The 16,829-nt window shown below is 53.5% G+C and overlaps 4 protein-coding genes across 4 annotated transcripts; all 4 read left to right on the forward strand.

Moving 5' to 3' along the window:
* Positions 1–361: 361 nt before the first annotated feature.
* CHLNCDRAFT_27430 (hypothetical protein) lies at positions 362–1,446 on the forward strand (the record flags this gene model as incomplete). Its single annotated transcript, XM_005843818.1, has 4 exons — positions 362–488; positions 571–708; positions 897–1,054; positions 1,171–1,446. Coding segments are annotated over 4 exons (699 nt in total), but the record flags the coding sequence as incomplete, so codon positions are not given.
* A 4,165-nt stretch (positions 1,447–5,611) lies between these two features.
* CHLNCDRAFT_27629 (hypothetical protein) lies at positions 5,612–6,736 on the forward strand (the record flags this gene model as incomplete). Its single annotated transcript, XM_005843819.1, has 3 exons — positions 5,612–5,656; positions 5,834–5,960; positions 6,132–6,736. 3 exons carry the CDS (start codon positions 5,612–5,614, stop codon positions 6,734–6,736), a joined length of 777 nt encoding a protein of 258 aa, XP_005843881.1.
* A 27-nt stretch (positions 6,737–6,763) lies between these two features.
* On the forward strand, positions 6,764–6,994 carry CHLNCDRAFT_27437 (hypothetical protein; the record flags this gene model as incomplete). The annotated part of the gene is made up of 1 exon (XM_005843820.1): positions 6,764–6,994. A coding segment is annotated over one exon (231 nt), but the record flags the coding sequence as incomplete, so codon positions are not given.
* Positions 6,995–10,823: 3,829 nt separating this feature from the next.
* On the forward strand, positions 10,824–12,337 carry CHLNCDRAFT_9558 (hypothetical protein; the record flags this gene model as incomplete). Its single annotated transcript, XM_005843821.1, has 5 exons — positions 10,824–10,934; positions 11,057–11,188; positions 11,260–11,446; positions 11,542–11,699; positions 11,828–12,337. Coding segments are annotated over 5 exons (1,098 nt in total), but the record flags the coding sequence as incomplete, so codon positions are not given.
* Between the last annotated feature and the right edge of the window lie 4,492 nt (positions 12,338–16,829).

The following is a 16,829-nucleotide window of genomic DNA, read 5'->3' on the forward strand; positions in this document are numbered from 1 at the left end:
GCGCCATCTCTGCCCGCACAGCAAGACACGGTTACCAACCTGGTGGGTCTGTCTTGCCGGTACCCCACCACATCGAACAGCCTCGTCAGTTTCTGGCAGGGTGCACTACAACCAGTGGACTTGCCTGAGACAGTGCCGTTGGATCGTTGGGATTTGGACCGCCTGTATGCACCACAGCCAACAAACAGCACAATGTACGCACGCTTTGGCACGTTCGTGCATGATGTCGACAAGTTTGATTGGCAGGTGGGATACCATATGCGCGGCTTGGCGATGCTGCAAATACAGGGCAGGCAGGGCCACAACTCACTATTGATATAAAGCACACGCCATGGCCCAAATGCTTGCCACATTACTGCAGATGTTCAACCTAACCAGGACTGAAACATTGGCCATTGATCCCCAGCAGCGGCTGCTGCTGGAAGAATCACATGCTTGTCTGATGGATGGTCGTCCTGCCACTGGCTCTTTATTTGGCACGGAGACAGGTACAGACTACTTGCAGTACACAGATTGCTTCAATACAAGAAGAATGATGCAGCTTCATGTGCACTTCACAAGCTGTTGCAGGCGTATATGTGGGTTGCATGTACCAAGAATACACAGATGTGTTGTCAAGTGCTGGCACGAAGTTGTCCGCAGCCGCTGCTACCGGCAACTCTCGTTCCTTCATGGTCGGCCGTATCTCCTACATCTTTGGCCTGGCAGGTGTGCTAAATCCTGGTGCAGCAGCAAATGCGAGTAACATGGTTAAAGTCGGCATCCTCTGAAGTCACCCCCACCTCCCCCACCCCCACTCCTGCCACCATTACACACACACACACACTCCCACCTTCACACACGCACACACGCGCGTGCGCGCGCCATGCACCCTGTGTTGATGCTCCCTGCTGCAGGTCCCTGCCTTAGCACAGACACTGCGTGTTCATCTTCTTTGGTGGCCACCCATCTGGCACATTACAGTCTGCTTAACCAGGAAACCGTGGCAGCGACGGCAGCTGGTGTCAATGCGATGCTATCTCCAACTACTACTGTGGGCATCTGCCAGCTGCAAGTAGGTGTCTTTCTTGCTTTTCTTTCTTGAGCGCCGCACAATGCTGCAACATGAATATGAGATTTGAGGCTGACGTGCACTATGCTGCATCGCTTGTCACTGCCTCTCTTCCACAGGCTCTGTCATCGACGGGGCGATGCAAGTCCTTTGATTCAACTGGCGATGGCTACGGTCGTGCCGAGGGCTTTGGCGTTGTTTTGCTCGCTCCACCGCACCCTGGCCAGCTTGCAGTGGCTGCAGTGCGTGGCAGTGCGATGAATCAAGATGGGCAAAGCAGTGGCCTGACTGCCCCTAATGGTCCCAGCCAGACTAAGCTGCTCCTTACGTCATTGCGGCGTGGCGGTCTAAATTCCATGAAGCTTAGGTTCATTGCAGTTCACGGCACTGGAACGCCGTTGGGCGACCCCATTGAGGTGGGAGCTATTGGCCAGGCACTTCAGAGCGGTCGTAACAAAACCGCAATGTTGACTTTGGGTTCGATCAAGTCGTGCTATGGTCACACCGAGGGCGCTGCAGGCATTACTGGCCTCCTCCTGGCAGCGCAAATGGCCAGCAGACTTTGTGTAGCACCGATCATGCATTTGCGCAACATGAACCCCTACGTGGAGGCAGCGCTTGGAGACTGGCAAAATCACAGCCACATAGCTGCCACTGTACCTCGACAGAAGCAGGGAGGAGATGAGGCAGCATTGTTGGCGGGCACCAGCTCCTTTGGCATGAGTGGGGTGAATGCACACGTGACAGTGGGATCTGTAGGCGTGGCCAGTCAGCATGCACATGCAGGCAACATAGTCCTTAAGCAGACATTTTCCAGCAGGCGGATTTGGCCTCTTCCATTAGCAAATCCCATACTGCTGAGCATTTTGCCAAAGCAGCACCAAGCAATATTCAACTGCACATTGTCGCACTCCGCTGTTCAATGCAATTGGGAACACCAGGTTGAGGCGGTGGCCTTTCTTCCAACCGCAGCCACTTTTGACCTCATGGCTGCAGCCGCCAGCTGCTTGACAGAGGCATCCAACGCCGGGCAGGCGCTGGCAGATGTCATACTGATGGTACCAATTTACTGTACATTAGAGTCGGCGGTTACATGCAGCATTCTGTTCACCAGTGGGTCGTTCCAGGTGGCGGCTGGCACTGAAGTCAGTGCTACAGCTTCAATGTGCCAGGTTGTTTCTCCATCTAGCAGCACTGGAATTGTGAAAGCGCCCACCGGCATTACAGTAGCCAAGTCAATGACAGCATGTGCGACAGAAGGCCCAACCAGCTGCATCTTTACGGCAGTTGTGGGTCAACTTGAGCATTGTGCTAACAGCCATAACCGCTGCTATGTCTACACACAAGCCGCCATCAGTTTGCCTGGCCTGCCAGTTCCTCAGACGGTCCTTGGTTGCAGGCTTTATCTGTCTGCCCCCGCGCCTGCCAGCAGCCTTCACCCAAGAGCAGCAATTGCCAGCGGACAGAACATACTGCTGGTTACAAATAATTGTCCAGCGGCATGCCAGCTGCACGGCCTCTTGTTACGGCCATTACCCGCGGTGTCGGCTAAGCGCATTGCCACACAGCGGCAGTCACCAGCTTGGCAGCTGTTGTGGCGACCAACTGAAATCCTTCCAGTGCAGCAGCGGTTCAGACCTTGCCTAATTTTAAGCACACACCCCTGTTACCTGAGCAGCCTGTGCGAATATTCCAGCCACTTGCAAGGGGGTGACGTTCTGCTGGCGGCTTTGAATGCGGTGTGGAATGAGAACAGCGGCACTGCCAACAATGCAAGCAGCTCACCGACATGTTGCTCTGAGCTGTGTCTCAGCAGTGAAGTCCACCTGGAGCTGCTACTGCACACCCTGGGGTCTCAGCAGCTGTGTTTCTTGGTACAAGAATCAGGCTCGGCCGTTGACCTTTCAGCTGCACTGGTATCCTACCGTGCAGTGGCTCGGTTGTCAACTGGGCTGCGGATTGCACTGATTACATATAATCAGCAAGTTGTTGGCAGCCTTGGGCCTAGCACAAGCTCTCAAGTTGCTTTCTTGCAAGGTGAATATCAGGACATTCCTTGCAAGTCAAAACGGCAAGAGGAGGAAGGTTTGCAAGTGATGCAGCAATGGAACAATGAAGGCACAGTGGTGTAAACTGAGCCTGTGTGTGTGTGTGTGTGTGTGTGTGTGTGTGTGTGTGTGTTTGGGGGCATCTCGCTGCATGCTACAGGGCTGGCGCGCACTCTTTTTATGGAAAATCGTTCGGCCTTTGTGACCAGCATCGATTTGCAAAAGTTTGTGCCGCCACCGCCAGTTACTACCTTGACATCTATTACTGACCAGGCATATGGGTTTGAAGTGGCATTCCGCAGCGGAAGGGTATACGCCTTGCAGTTGACACAAGGAGCAACCCCTAGAGCACGTCCATATGCTAAGATTTCAACAGCCCTGGTTTCTGGTGGCAGTAAGGTGCGCTATGCAGCGCTCCATTGAACAAGCAGCTCTCTTGTAATGAGGCTTATGTGGCTGCTGCGGGTGAATGCAAGATGCATTGCTGGAGTGGTGCCAGTGTGCAGGTCACGGTAAAGGGGGTGGTGTGTGTGTTTGAAGTGGTGGGTTAACAAGGATTGCTTGGGGAGAGGCCAGCGAGTACAATGTATATGGTCAATAATGTATACTAATTTGATACTATTGTGCAGGGACTGGGTCATGAATATTGTCAGCACCTCGTTCATCGTGGCTGTCGCATGCTTGTTTTGTCGTCCCGTGGCGGCAGCTTGTCGCTGGATGCATTTTGCAATCTTGTGGCTTCTGGATGCTCGGTGTTTGCAATCAAGGCCGACTCGCGCTGCAGACATTCAATGGGGCAAGTCTTAGGTTGGGTTAGGGAGGCACTGCCACTCATCGATCATTTTGCACATGCGGCAGGAGTGCCAGGTTTTGCAATGCTTCGAGACATGAGCACCACTGAGTTTCGAGAGATTGCAGAAGTCAAGGTGCGGACCTTTATTGGGGATCGCTGCTGCATGATTATCTCCCGGCATCCTTATGCACTGCATGTGTATGTGTGCCCCTGCTCGTGCAGACAGCAATGACATCAGCATTTCAGGAGGCCGCCCTACCGCTTCAGTCCCAGCTTGCTTTCTCCTCCACCTCTTCGGTTTGGAGCCAAACCGGTGCTGCACACTATGCGTCTGCCAATGTTTTCTTGGACATATATGCAGCACGTACTCAGCAAGCCGGCTTGCCTTGCACAGCTATTCAGTATGGTCCATTTGCAACCTCTGGCATGGCAGCTACGCACGTGGGAGGCCTGGAAGCTCTCGGTCTTAAGGGTCTTCGCCCACAACAGGTGCAGTATGCATGATGTTAAGCAGGACATTGGGGCCTGGAATGCAGCTAGTTAGCCGTTGAGCTTCTGTTTGTGATCAATGCAGATTACAGAGTCCCGCCTTGTGGCTGGCAGTGTGAGCCATATGTTGTATGCACGCATTGATGTCCTTCGCTTCTCTACAATTTACTCAGCAAAGGGCCGATGGGGCTTGCTCGATGGCCTGTTGCTGACATCTCAAGGCCGTGCACCATCACCTAGTGCAAATGACATGCCTGTTTGCACTGTGGCTGCCACAAATGGCAGCTTTGGGAGCAGCAAAGAAACAAACATTGCCCCAGTGGGCCTGCAGCAAGTGGAGCAGGCAGTCAAGGACGCAGCTAGTGACATTCTCGGGGTGGATCTGGATGGTAAGCTGGTAATTCCGGACCCAATCTTACCTCCCATGCAGTGGAAGTTGATGTGTTGTCCAGTGTAGGGGAGCTGGCAGCCGGTGGGCTTGACCCTTCGGGGCAAACTGCCACCGGTTTCCTCAACCCATGCCTACGGGCGTACTCATTCTTCCTTTCTGTCTGTCCTTTTCTTCGAGAGTAGAGGAGCTGCCCTGAGCAACAGCGTGGCGTGATTGCACTTGCAGGCACAGGCAACTTCCCTGCTGGAGGTTTCGACAGCCTCTCTGCTGTTGAGCTGTCCAGCACTCTTAGCAGCACACTTGGTGTACAACTGCCTGGCACACTGGTGTTCGATTATCCTTCTGTCCAAGCAATGGCATCATTCATACATGGCATCATGGGGACACATGGACATGCACCAGATTTGGCGGCATCATATGCCAGCATGAGGGCACAGCAACTTCCTATTTCCGCAGGATTTGGCCCGATTGATGCCCCCCATGCTTTGCACAGCAGCCGGATTGCCAGCGTAACAATGGCCAGCCGCCTCCCCATGGATCACACCGTGTGTGGTAGAGATGCTGATGGCATATGCTCGGTGCCATTTGAGCGATGGGATCTTGAGGCTCTGCGGGTACGTTCCTCTGCTACTCATGTAATTTCGCATATTTTGTCCCATGTACGATGATACAATGGACACAATTGACACCCACAGACATTCCAAGTCATGTAGAATACGTCACTTCATGCTGTGCAGATTGGCAAGTCGGTGCTCCGTACACGCTATGGAGGCTTCCTACATGGCATCGACCAGTTTGATGCATCTTTATTTGGCATCACGAGTGCAGAAGCAGAACTCATGGACCCACAGCAACGCCTGCTTTTGGAGGTGTGCTTCCACCAGGTTCCCACAGGGGTCCCTACATGCACCACATGTATCATTTGCTCTTCGACCATACCACCACCACCCCTGCAACAAGCCCCAACAAAACACACACGCATGCATGGGCCCATCCCATTCTAAGGTTTGGTCGGTTACAACATTGGCTGTTCTATACATATGCTGCAGGTGACTTGGGAGGTAGTGCGAGGCCTTGATACCAGAAGCCGCAACTCTGCACCGGAGAGCGCTGTGTATGTTGGCATTCAACAAATGGAGTATGGCAACCTCGCACGTCCCTACCTTCATACTATTGGCCCTTACTCAGGTCAGCGCATTGCAGGGCCCTGTAGATCAAATCTTCAGTGTGAAGCTGACAAATAGCACACACATTCACTTACTCATGCCCGCTCACATCTGCTAAGGTTGGCAGACCCCGTCCACCCGCACACACATGCCCTGACTTCCTGGTCTTGTCACCCCTCCATCCTGCGTGCAGCTACTGGCGGAAGCTTCTCGGTGGCGGCTGGCCGGCTGTCTTTTGTCTACGGCTTCAAAGGACCAGCAGTCAGCATCGACACTGCGTGCTCATCAGCACTGGTGGCCACTCACCATGGCATGGCTCAATTACGAAGCTTGCCACAGTGGGCCGTACTTGCAGCTGGCATCAATCTCATGCTCTCAGAGGCTACCACTGCTGCCGCTCAGTCGGCCGGTATGCTAACACAAGATGGGCGCTGCAAGACACTGGATGCTGGAGCTGATGGGTACGCGCGTGCCGAAGCCTGCACCGCCCTGATGTTAGCAGATGGCGCAGATCTGTCAAATCACATTGAGGCAGCATACCTTCAAGCAACATTTATCAATCAGGATGGGCGCAGCAGCAGTCTGACTGCACCCAATGGACCCAGCCAGCAAGCCGTGATTCGTGGTACTTTGCAAGCAGCAAGTTTGCAACCCAGGGACATAGTGGCGTTGGAAATGCATGGCACAGGTCCTTCACCCTCACTTGCATTTAATTTGTTGCAACTGCGTGCTGTTTCAAAAGAGGCCGGCCTTAGGATTTGCTGTCACGCGCCAGCTTGTGGCATGCTGTCAGCATGACAACTGACAGTGCCTGCCCCTATCTTCATGCTACTGGGTGCAGGCACAGCACTTGGGGACCCAATTGAACTTAGCGCTGCACTAGCAGTACTGCACTATGGCAGCACACCTTTGCAACTGACTACTGCCAAGTCACGCATTGGACACAGCGAGCCGGTTGCCGGAACTGTTGGAGTCACTCATGCGGCCACTATGATTGCATACAATAGCATTAGTGGTGTGATGCACTTGCAAGTTTTCAATCCTATGCTGAGCACTTTGCTTCATGGGTACATGGCGGGCAGCAGAGTGGCACATGCAAGCCGGCAGGGTAGCCCAGCGACAGTGGGCAACACTCTTAGCTCACCCTGGCAGGCAGCATGTGGGATCAGCTCCTTTGCCTTCCAGGGCACGAATGCGCATGCTATCATTGTCAAGGGGCCTGGGCAGCCAGCCACCCAGCAGTGCCGTCCAATTGAGTGGCAGCGGCGGAGATTCTGGTTCAGTACACCACCGCATGCACTTTCCAGAGCGCTGACAGGAGCTCGTCACGTACTACAGGTGCAGGGAGTACTTCAAAGCGCCAGCACAGCTTATCTTTGGGACCATCACGTGCAGGGCAGGCGGTTACTCCCTGGAGCAGCTATGTTTGAAGCAGCGCACGCAGCAGGAGCGTTGCTTCTGATTTCGGCAGCAAATGATTCTCGCAAAGCAGGCACCGCAGGCTCTGCCACACCAGCTCTGGTCAGCGTGTCGATTCCTGCCCCGCTGAGGCTGCCAGCATGCAGCGGCAGCCTCCCAAACTTTGTCATTCTAGCGGTGGCTGTAGAAGCAGCCACGGGAAGGTTGAAGCTCACCAGCAGCAGCACTCTCAGTGAGGCATCAACTCATCTTGCTGGTTCATATGCTTGCTCTGTGGAGGAAAAGGATGCCACAAGCCAGGCTGACCTAGCAGTTCACGGTCAAACAACATTCTCCCTACTATTTAGCTGCGCTGAGTGGGCCACAGCAGGAGGTTCGGCGCAGCTGCCTTCCGGCATCGCAGGCATCCAGAGGAGCAAATTTTTCTCCCAATCTGGGCAGTATCATGTGCATCCAGCAGTTACTGACAATGCAACCCAGGTCAGAACAAACACACTCCTAGATCTGGCATTTTTGCATGCACTGAGAATGGCAGATTGTTTCTTCATGAATGTGGGTTTAAGCAGTCTTCCTCTGTGCTGTTTCCTACTTCAGATTGGCTCGGCCTTCAAATCTACTGCCAGAAGTGCCATTATCCGTGTCCCGGCTGGCTTAAGCGTGTTTCACGTCGCGACTGCGGAGCACATTAGCCCACGGGCCACCTGGGCAGCCAGTGCTGCTCTCATGGGCAGTACAATACCAGACGGTGCTGTAGCATGCAGCTATCGCGTGGCGACTGAAAATGGCGAACCTAAACCCCAGCTGCACATCGGAGCGATGCTTTTCAAGCCAACCGGCAATACCCAGTCAGCAGAGGTGGCACCATCTAGCAGGAAGACAGCAGATGGGGCACACACTTTCCAGTCTGCAAAACTCATGTACGCCATACAATGGGAGGCCAGTATTCCAATAGATGCCGGGAACCCCGCAGTATGTTCCATTGTGCAGCATGGCCTCCTGTGGGAAATAGGGAACAGCAGTGGCCTGCAGCTGCCTGTGCGCGGGGCATCAAATGCGTTTGAGGCAGTGCAGAATAGTTTGAAGCTACTGCAAACTGCCATGCGTGGTAGGTCGGAAGCTGCCGTGATTGTTAACTCCCAGCTATTGACAGCTGGCACACGCAAAAGCAGCCCGGCATATGCAGCGGTTTCCGGGCTGCTCAAGGTGGCAGCACGTGAGATCACAGACCTTCACTTTGCACAGTTCACCCACGAGGCCTTTGCCGCAGCAACTGCGAAGCTGCCGGCTGAGTCCACAGATGCATTTGGCACCGCTGTGACAGGCAAGTAATAGCAATGCAGGAGATGAAAAGTACCGGCAACTAAAGAGGTATATGTTTCTAAGGCTGCATCCCATTGTGAATCTGCAGGGAATGCCTGCTCACACCCATGCATGCTTGCAATTTTTAAACAGACCGCGAAGCTACAGCACATGGAGACAGCAAGACAGACAGCACCTGGCAGTATTCTGGTCAGTGGAGGTCTGGGAGACATCGGTCAGTTGGCAGGGTGCTGGATCGCAACCTCCCATCCCCACGTTCATGTTTGGCTACTTGGGCGAAGTGGCCGTTTCACGCATCCGATGGCAGCTATGCTTTCATCACATGCTAGCTGCATTACTATGTCAGCCAGCGATATCGCAGTGACTGCCGACATGGCAGGCCTTATGCAAGGGCTAGCTGCCTCTGGGTCACAGATGGTTACTGGCATCTTGCATGCTGGCGCAGTCCTGCACGACACGCTGCTCAGCCGTCAGACAGCACAATCCCTACGAATCGTGTTTGCTCCCAAGGCATCGGGCGCACTGTGCTTGTTGCGCGTGGCGTCAGGAATGCCGCTGGATAGGGTTGTCCAATTCAGCTCTCTCACTGCACAGCTGGGCACTCCAGGCCAAAGTAACTATGCTGCCGGTAACGGTGCATTGGAGGGCATTGCACAAGACCACGTGAACAGCGGCATTCAGAACAGTAGCATCATGTGGGGCCCATGGGCGACTGGCATGGCAGGGAACAACCCCCGTATCCTGGAGAGATTCCGGAAAAGCGGGTTGGGAGTCATCACAGGTACCCACATGTCGCTCATGCACAAAAAGCTAGTTGCAGAACAGTTGCACACATTGCTAATAGCGCAAGTTAGAGCACATAGGACGTGAAATTGATGTGATGCTTGCTGCCCCTCGTTTTGGGCTTGATGCAGGCGTTACTGGCATGGCCATACTTCAGGCGGTCACGTGTAGCTTGGCACAAATGCCTGCTGTTATTGGTGCCAGCATTTTGTGGACGCAACTGTTCCGAGGGGCTCAGCAGGTTCCATCCATTTTTGCCGACTTTGTGCCAGCAAACACAAGTGGTTCACGGAACATTGCAGCCTTGCTAGACAAAGCGCGCCCCGTTGGTGATGACAACCAGGCCGTGGCATCTCCTGGGCATGCAACGGCAACCCACATTGATGTTCTCGGATTGGTGACTACCATGGTGAATGGCATGCTGGGTGCTGCAGTGCCTCCCGACCAGCCGCTCATGGAGGCAGGCCTGGACTCTCTGGGTGAGTGGAAGTCTGAGGAGCTGTCACAGGCCAAGTTGCAGAGGTTGTCAAGCGTGTTGCCAAATGCAAGGAAATGGGTCATAAATACTGTAGTAAATGTAGCACAGCATTTCTTGCAATAACTCTATTCAAAATGTACAAGTGTGTTGATGCAGGGGCTGTGGAGCTGCGGAACAGCATCTCAGATGCGCTAGGAACCGAGCTACCTGCGACTCTTACTTTTGACTACCCAACCATTTCGGCTTTGGCCGCATATCTCAACCTCAACCATGCGCCAAGTGATAACAATGCACATGAACCTGCATCTCTCCCCAATACCGTGCTTGATGCTGGTGCCATCCTAGCTGAGCTGCACAGCATTGTGAAGGGCATGCTTGGCATTGATGTAACATCTGAGCAGCCATTGATGGAAGCAGGCATCGATTCGTTAGGTAGGCAGGGTTTGCCACCCAACAGATGCGCATTCCATCCTCATTGCAACGAAAGCCTCAGTACTGATGTTTTCCTCCCTCGACTCAGGTGCTGTGGAGTTGAGCAACACTATTGCCAAGCGCTACAAGGTCGACTTGCCTGCCACTCTCGTGTTTGATCACCCATCCCTGGAAGCTATTACTTCTCATTTGACAAGCTTTCTGAAGATGTCTGACTTTGTTGACGCGTTACAAGAATCTTCGTTAAGCGACGTGCTGTTTTCCCGTCTGCTACCTCCAGCAGAAGCTTATTCGACCACAATTACAGGAATGTCTGCAACCTTCCCAGCAGATATCACAGGTAGCTATTGTTCTTGTTCATTGCACAAATGTGCATTGAGTCGCTGGCACTCCTCTGCCAGGCGATGACCCTTACTTCTCTTAAACTTTACTCCTGCAGGGATGTCCGCTTTCTGGGCTGCCGCAAATGATGGTGCCAATTTGCAGAAGGAGGTGCCCCTTGGGAGGTGGGAAATTGATGCGGGGTATCACCCATCTACAACCCCTCAAGCGATGACCATCTATGTCCGTTTTGGCGCATTTTGCTCAGGTAACAAAGTGGTACCAGTGAAAAAACATCCTAGGATTCTGTGAGATGCAATACCATGTGGCCACAGTAAGATGCATGTAGCAGGTAGCCTGAAAAGCGATATGTGCCTGCTTCAGGCGTTGACCTGTTTGATCATGGTTTGTTCAAGCTGTCACGTAACGAAGCTGCTGCAATGGATCCACAACAACGGCTGCTGCTGGAAGGGACATTAGTCTCACGGACTGAGGCAGTTTCGGTAGCGGTAGACAACCCGACTGGTGCGGAAATTCGGTTTCACTGCTCTCTTGATGGCTTGTATAGAGCACGTACATCATTGCCCCTGCTGCGTCAATCCCCTCCCCACCCGCAGGCGTGTATGCTGGCTGTATGTACAATGAGTACACCAGTGTGATTTTATCTGGTGGTCACAAGTTACCGCCACAGGCAGTGATTGGCACCGGTCTGAGTTACATGGTTGGCCGCATCTCTTACACCTTTGGCTTTACAGGTTTGGCCACACTGACACATGCATTTTCTGTCTAGTTTTCTCTCTATTTTCTTAAACTACTCGGTATCATGGTCATGCCTGATACTGACATGTAGGCCCCTGTGTGAGTACGGACACCGCCTGCTCTTCGTCCCTGGTGGCTTGCCATCTGGCACACAAGGGCTTGGTGCTTGCTGAGTGCAATGCCGCGGTGGCAGCCGGCAGCAACGTCATGCTGCTGGCAAATACCACGGCAGCCATTTGTCAGCTGCAGGTAGCAATCTCATTTGCAAAACCTGCATGGAATGTATTTTTGCAAAACAGTGTGAAGCCTACCTGTGCATCTGCTCAGGATTGTGCATAGTGAAAACTGACTTGTGGATTGTCACTGTTTCAACGCAGGCACTGTCCCCTGTGGGCCGATGCAAAACTTTTGAGGCCTCCGCAGATGGTTATGGTAGAGCAGAAGGTGTTGCAACCCTGATGCTTTGCCGACAGCAGCTTGCTCAGCTGCAGCATCCCCGCACTTCTGAGACACCCTCAGTCATTGTGCAAGGCTCCAGTGTGAACCAGGGTGGTCGCAGCAGTGGGCTCACAGCACCGAGCGGGCCCGCACAAACGGCGCTGGTGCGAACAGCGCTTGCATCAGGCAGCTTGTCTACCTCGCAGCTGTGCATGCTGAGTGTTCATGGGACGGGAACACCTTTGGGTGACCCCATTGAGGTGGGGGCTCTCAGCCTGGCGATGAGTGGCACGTCGAGCGGAGGCATTGCCGCTGTTACACTGTTGTCCAACAAGTCATGTTTTGGTCATACTGAGGGCACAGCAGGCATTACCGGTCTGTTGTTGTCTGTTGCTGCATTACACAAGCAAGCAGCGCCAGAAGTAATGCACTTGTGCAACCTCAACCCCTATGTGGCAGCAGCACTGGGTGATTGGTTGCGCACCCGTCAGCGCGCTGCCTTGAATGCGGGCGTGCGAGCGTTGTGACAGGCAGCTCCTACAACGGCCATGTGTACAAGCTCGATAATGGGCACAAGTTCCTTTGGCATGAGTGGCGTCAATGCCCACATGCTCATATCACGGGCAAGCGAGGGAACAGGCGACAACCCCCAGGTAGTAAAGCTAACCCTCCGGGGCTGCTTCAACCTTTTGATGCAACCTGGTCTTGAAGACTGCCCGGTGTTGGATGTTCCGGGAGATCGGCGTGAATGCACTAGCGGTGTTCATCAAATGATGCGACAGAAGATACAGATACTATGAAATGTTCTTTCTCATTCTTTATTTTCTACTTGATTTGCAGGTGCAAATGTCCTGGCATCGCAGCAGGCATCACATGCTTCCGCAGCCACACACCATTTTGCATAGAGTGATGAGTTTCAGGGACATGGCAATTTTCAGCTTTTTCCCTACTTTTGCGCACCTGAGCTTTCTTCGGGACTATCAGCTCCGTGGCAGTGCTTACCTGCCGCTGGGCGCCATTCTGGAAATGTCCACGGCTGTGTCCGCAAGCTGTTTAGGCGATGGCAACCTGCCAGAACATAAGCAGATGCTGTTGGATGGCACAACCGTGACTAATCTGGCTGCACTTAACGAAGAAATGAACCCGTCGGTGCCTGCCCTTTCCATGAAAGTCTGCGCCGGCCAGTTGAATGCGGCTGGCAATAATGCAGCGGGCCAGAAACAAGACTGCCTTAGCACACAAGTGAGGCTTGCCATTCCATTGTTTGCTCGCCCCGGACAGCAACGAAAGCTGGTGCCACATTCAGAAGCCAAGGTGTGTAAGGTAAGCCGGCTTGCTTTTGTATTTGCACTTGCTGACAGGTTCCCTGCATTTCTCCACACAGCTTTCTGGGATTAGTTTTGCCTGCAGGCCTTACTCCTTGGAGATCGCTGCAGCATGCCGTTAAAAGCACCGCAGATGCATGCCATGCTGGTTAGCTTGACCAGCAAGGCAGCTGATGGCTTCATCCTGCACCCAACAGTTATCCAAGCCTTAGTCATCAATTGCAGTAGCAGCAACCGCCACAGCAGTGTACCAATGGGCGTTGTTTGTTCATGCTTGCCGACAGTGCCCACACGCGCAGAAGCTGTTGTGTACAGTGCAGCCGACTCTCAGCTTGACCTTACAGCACCTGGCGTACGCCATATTTCCCACCATGCAGCATCAATGGAAGGGTTGCATTATAGCTCAGCTGCTCTCCCGGTGGAGCCGCCGTCATTCGGAGGAGCAGCATCTGATTGCATTTATGTGGTCATGTGGCAGGCAGCTGAGAGCCTTGCAGGCATTCAAGTGCCTCCTGCCCAGCCGTTGCCTTCTCTCAGGGCTAGTTCAGCAGCCCGAAGACATCAGCCTGTTGGTCCGTTGGTGATGTGTCAGGCGGCTTCGGTGGCCGCTGCGGACACAGTTCAGTTATTGCATGGCCATAGGTCTTCTACACTCAAAGACATATGTGTGTGCACGTTGGGCAGCGTTCCTATAGATCAGGGCTTCATCGCGTCCCAGCAAGCTATTAGGGCTGCCGCCATCAGTGCCGTTTTGAAGAATCTACCTTATGAGTTGCCCTCCCATAGCTCACAATTATTTGATGTGGATCCGACGGACAGGAACAGCGTGCTATCTGGAACGCTGTCATTGGGAACGCTGCGACCCAGCACTCTGCCAGAGTCTGACATGTACGGAGTGGCGGCCCGATACGGTGCTCTGTACCGTCCACTGCTCACATACACAGCATCTGGCAACAACAGCAATGTGGTGCCGAATGAGACAGAAGCAGCATCTGCAGTAAGCAAGCATAGAAGCTATGTTATCACTGGTGGATTGGGCGGCCTTGGCATGCTAACTGCTCTCTGGTTCGCACACAGCGGAGTTCGCATCGTCGTGCTCCTGAGCCGCTCTGGTCTGTCAGCAAATGCGGATGCGGCAGCCATTACTGGTTCGCTTGCGCTGATTACCACTGCCAAGTGCGACGTTTCTTTTTCTGAGGATGCACATCTTTTGGTGGCCATTGCCTGTGCACAGAACTGGCAACTTGGTGGCATTGCCCACACTGCAGGCCTGCAGGTGGGTTCTCGTCTGGTGCTCTGCTAAGCATGACTTGGCTGAACACATGGAAAGTATCAAATTCATGTTGTCACATGTTGTTAACAAGAGTCATTCCACTTGAACAACGGTGCAGAGTGAGGCACGCCTGCCACTTCAATCCCTCAGGACCATGCGTCAGGCTATTGCCCCCAAGTTGGGAGCACTTCAAAATTGCATCGATGCTGCACCTGCTGACGCAACTGCCTTCTCCCTGCTGTTTTCGTCAGTATCAAGCATTGCTGGATTGTCTGCACATGCCAATTACTCAGCAGCCAATGCCGTCCTGGATACGTTTGCCCAGGGGCAGGCTTTGGCAGGAATGGGGACTGTGGCTGTGCAATGGGGAGCATGGGCGTCTGTAGGTAACATCGAGTTTTGTTTGCATGATGGGAAGGCTGAATGAGGGGATGCTAGGAAGAAAGAGGGAAGATGGGGCTCCCCCTACAAAGAGCTTACAATTGCAGTTTTAGGCACAAATCAACACGAGCTGCGGCCTTTTCTGCAGGGATGGTACAAAACAGGCATCGCATTAGCAAGCAGCAGGCCGCCGCGCTGGGAATGCTGACCAGTGAGACAGGCTTGACTGCCATGCATGCCGTACTGGCAGGTTCGCACGGGCAACGCGCAGCTGTTGTGGGCGCCGTCAACATTGGTTATTGGCGTGCGCTGCTGGCTGGCGTGCCTCAACTGCCCCAGATGTACAAGGGGCTCGGCATGCAGCACCAGGCAGAGGGACGACCGCCGCAAGCTGCATCAAAACCTGTGCATCCAATGGCGAGTGTGTCAATGCAGCAACAGGCAGCACTAGGAGCTGCATGGTCACCTGAGACAGTTAAAGCGACAGTGATGCAAGTCATCTCGGACGTGATGGGCATTGCGGTTACCGTCCATGACCAGCCGTTGGCTCATCAAGGAATGGACTCCCTAGCTGGTCTTGAGTTGCGTCGAAAACTTCAGGCAAGAAAGTCTAGCTCTACAACTCAGGAGTTCATCATGCACAGAGTTTGTCTGTCTTGCATGTTCTGAGAAACGTGGCCACCACAACCCGGTTTTGTGCAGGAGCAGCTTGGCGTTGAGCTGATGGTGCTAATTGAGGACCCACAAACTGTGACATTTGGGTAACAAATCGTGGCTGAAGCTGCTGGCCAGCTCGCAACAACAAACTCGTCGGCAATCAGAAGCAAAGCATCTCCAAGTTCCATGTTCCTGTCCGCCACCTCTAATGCACTGCCAAAACAAGCGCAGCTTCGTCTGCAAAGGGAACCAGCGGCAACCTCATGGGTCGCGCCTGCTCCGTTTAGTGTCAAGATGCGTGTTTTCTGCCTGCCCTACGCCGGAGGGGTGTCAGAGAATGTGTATGGTCGGTGCGTGTCTTCTCGCGGACAGAATCCGAACATTGAATAAAAAATGCTACCTGCGTTCACACGCCGTTTGCTGCATATGCATGCCATTGGCAACAAATTGCCAGACCAATCACATATTGCCACCTACGCTTGAATGTTGTAGTGTCCTCATTCCACACGCTGCCCTGCATGTCTGATCGTTAACATTCTGCTGCTGATATACTGCTGCTTCAGGTGGGCTCAGATGTTGCCAGCATCTGTCCAGGTGTGCCCAGTGGAGCTGCCTGGTCGTGGCCGTCGCGAAGGCGAGCCGGCAGTCAACGATGTGCGTGAGCTTGCACGGCTCTTGGCGCGAAGCCTGCCCCTTACCGATAAACCATATGCCATATTTGGCACCTGCCTGGGGGCCATTGTGGGCTATGAAGTTGTTCGCGAAATAGAGCGCACCAATTGTGCCCCTCTTCCTTTGGTTTTTATGCCAGCAGCAGTTTCACCACCCCACCTCTATGCTCTCGTGGTGATGAAGATCTACCTGACCCGCAAGCTTGGTGAGTACCATGTCACTGTGGGCAGAAGCACAGGTGCCAAAACGATAAACACTGATAGCTGGATATTGAGCGTGTTGAGAGCATTGTTTGGTGCAGGTCGCAATGAGTCACCTCCTCTGGAGGAGGTGATGCGAATATTGCAAGGCTGGAAGGACCTGCCCAAGGAGAAGCTTCTCAAGGCCTTCGAAGCAGGCCACTTTGCGGGTGTGGAGGAGATGAAACGCAACGAACGCCTGTTTGAGCGTGTCGCGCCAATGGGCGTCAATGATATCATGATGGCGGTGCAGTACAGGTGAAGTGTTTGTGCTTGCATTTACGCTGCGTAGTTGACTCAGCGCGGTGATGGGGCCCTCAACTAAGTCATTACTTGGTTGAGATGCAATTCATTATTTGGTTGGAAATGGGAAATTACATGCAGGTACGAGGAG

The sequence above is a fragment of the Chlorella variabilis genome (genome assembly GCF_000147415.1).
Source record: "Chlorella variabilis unplaced genomic scaffold CHLNCscaffold_26, whole genome shotgun sequence".
In the NCBI taxonomy this organism is placed as follows: Eukaryota; Viridiplantae; Chlorophyta; class Trebouxiophyceae; order Chlorellales; family Chlorellaceae; genus Chlorella; species Chlorella variabilis.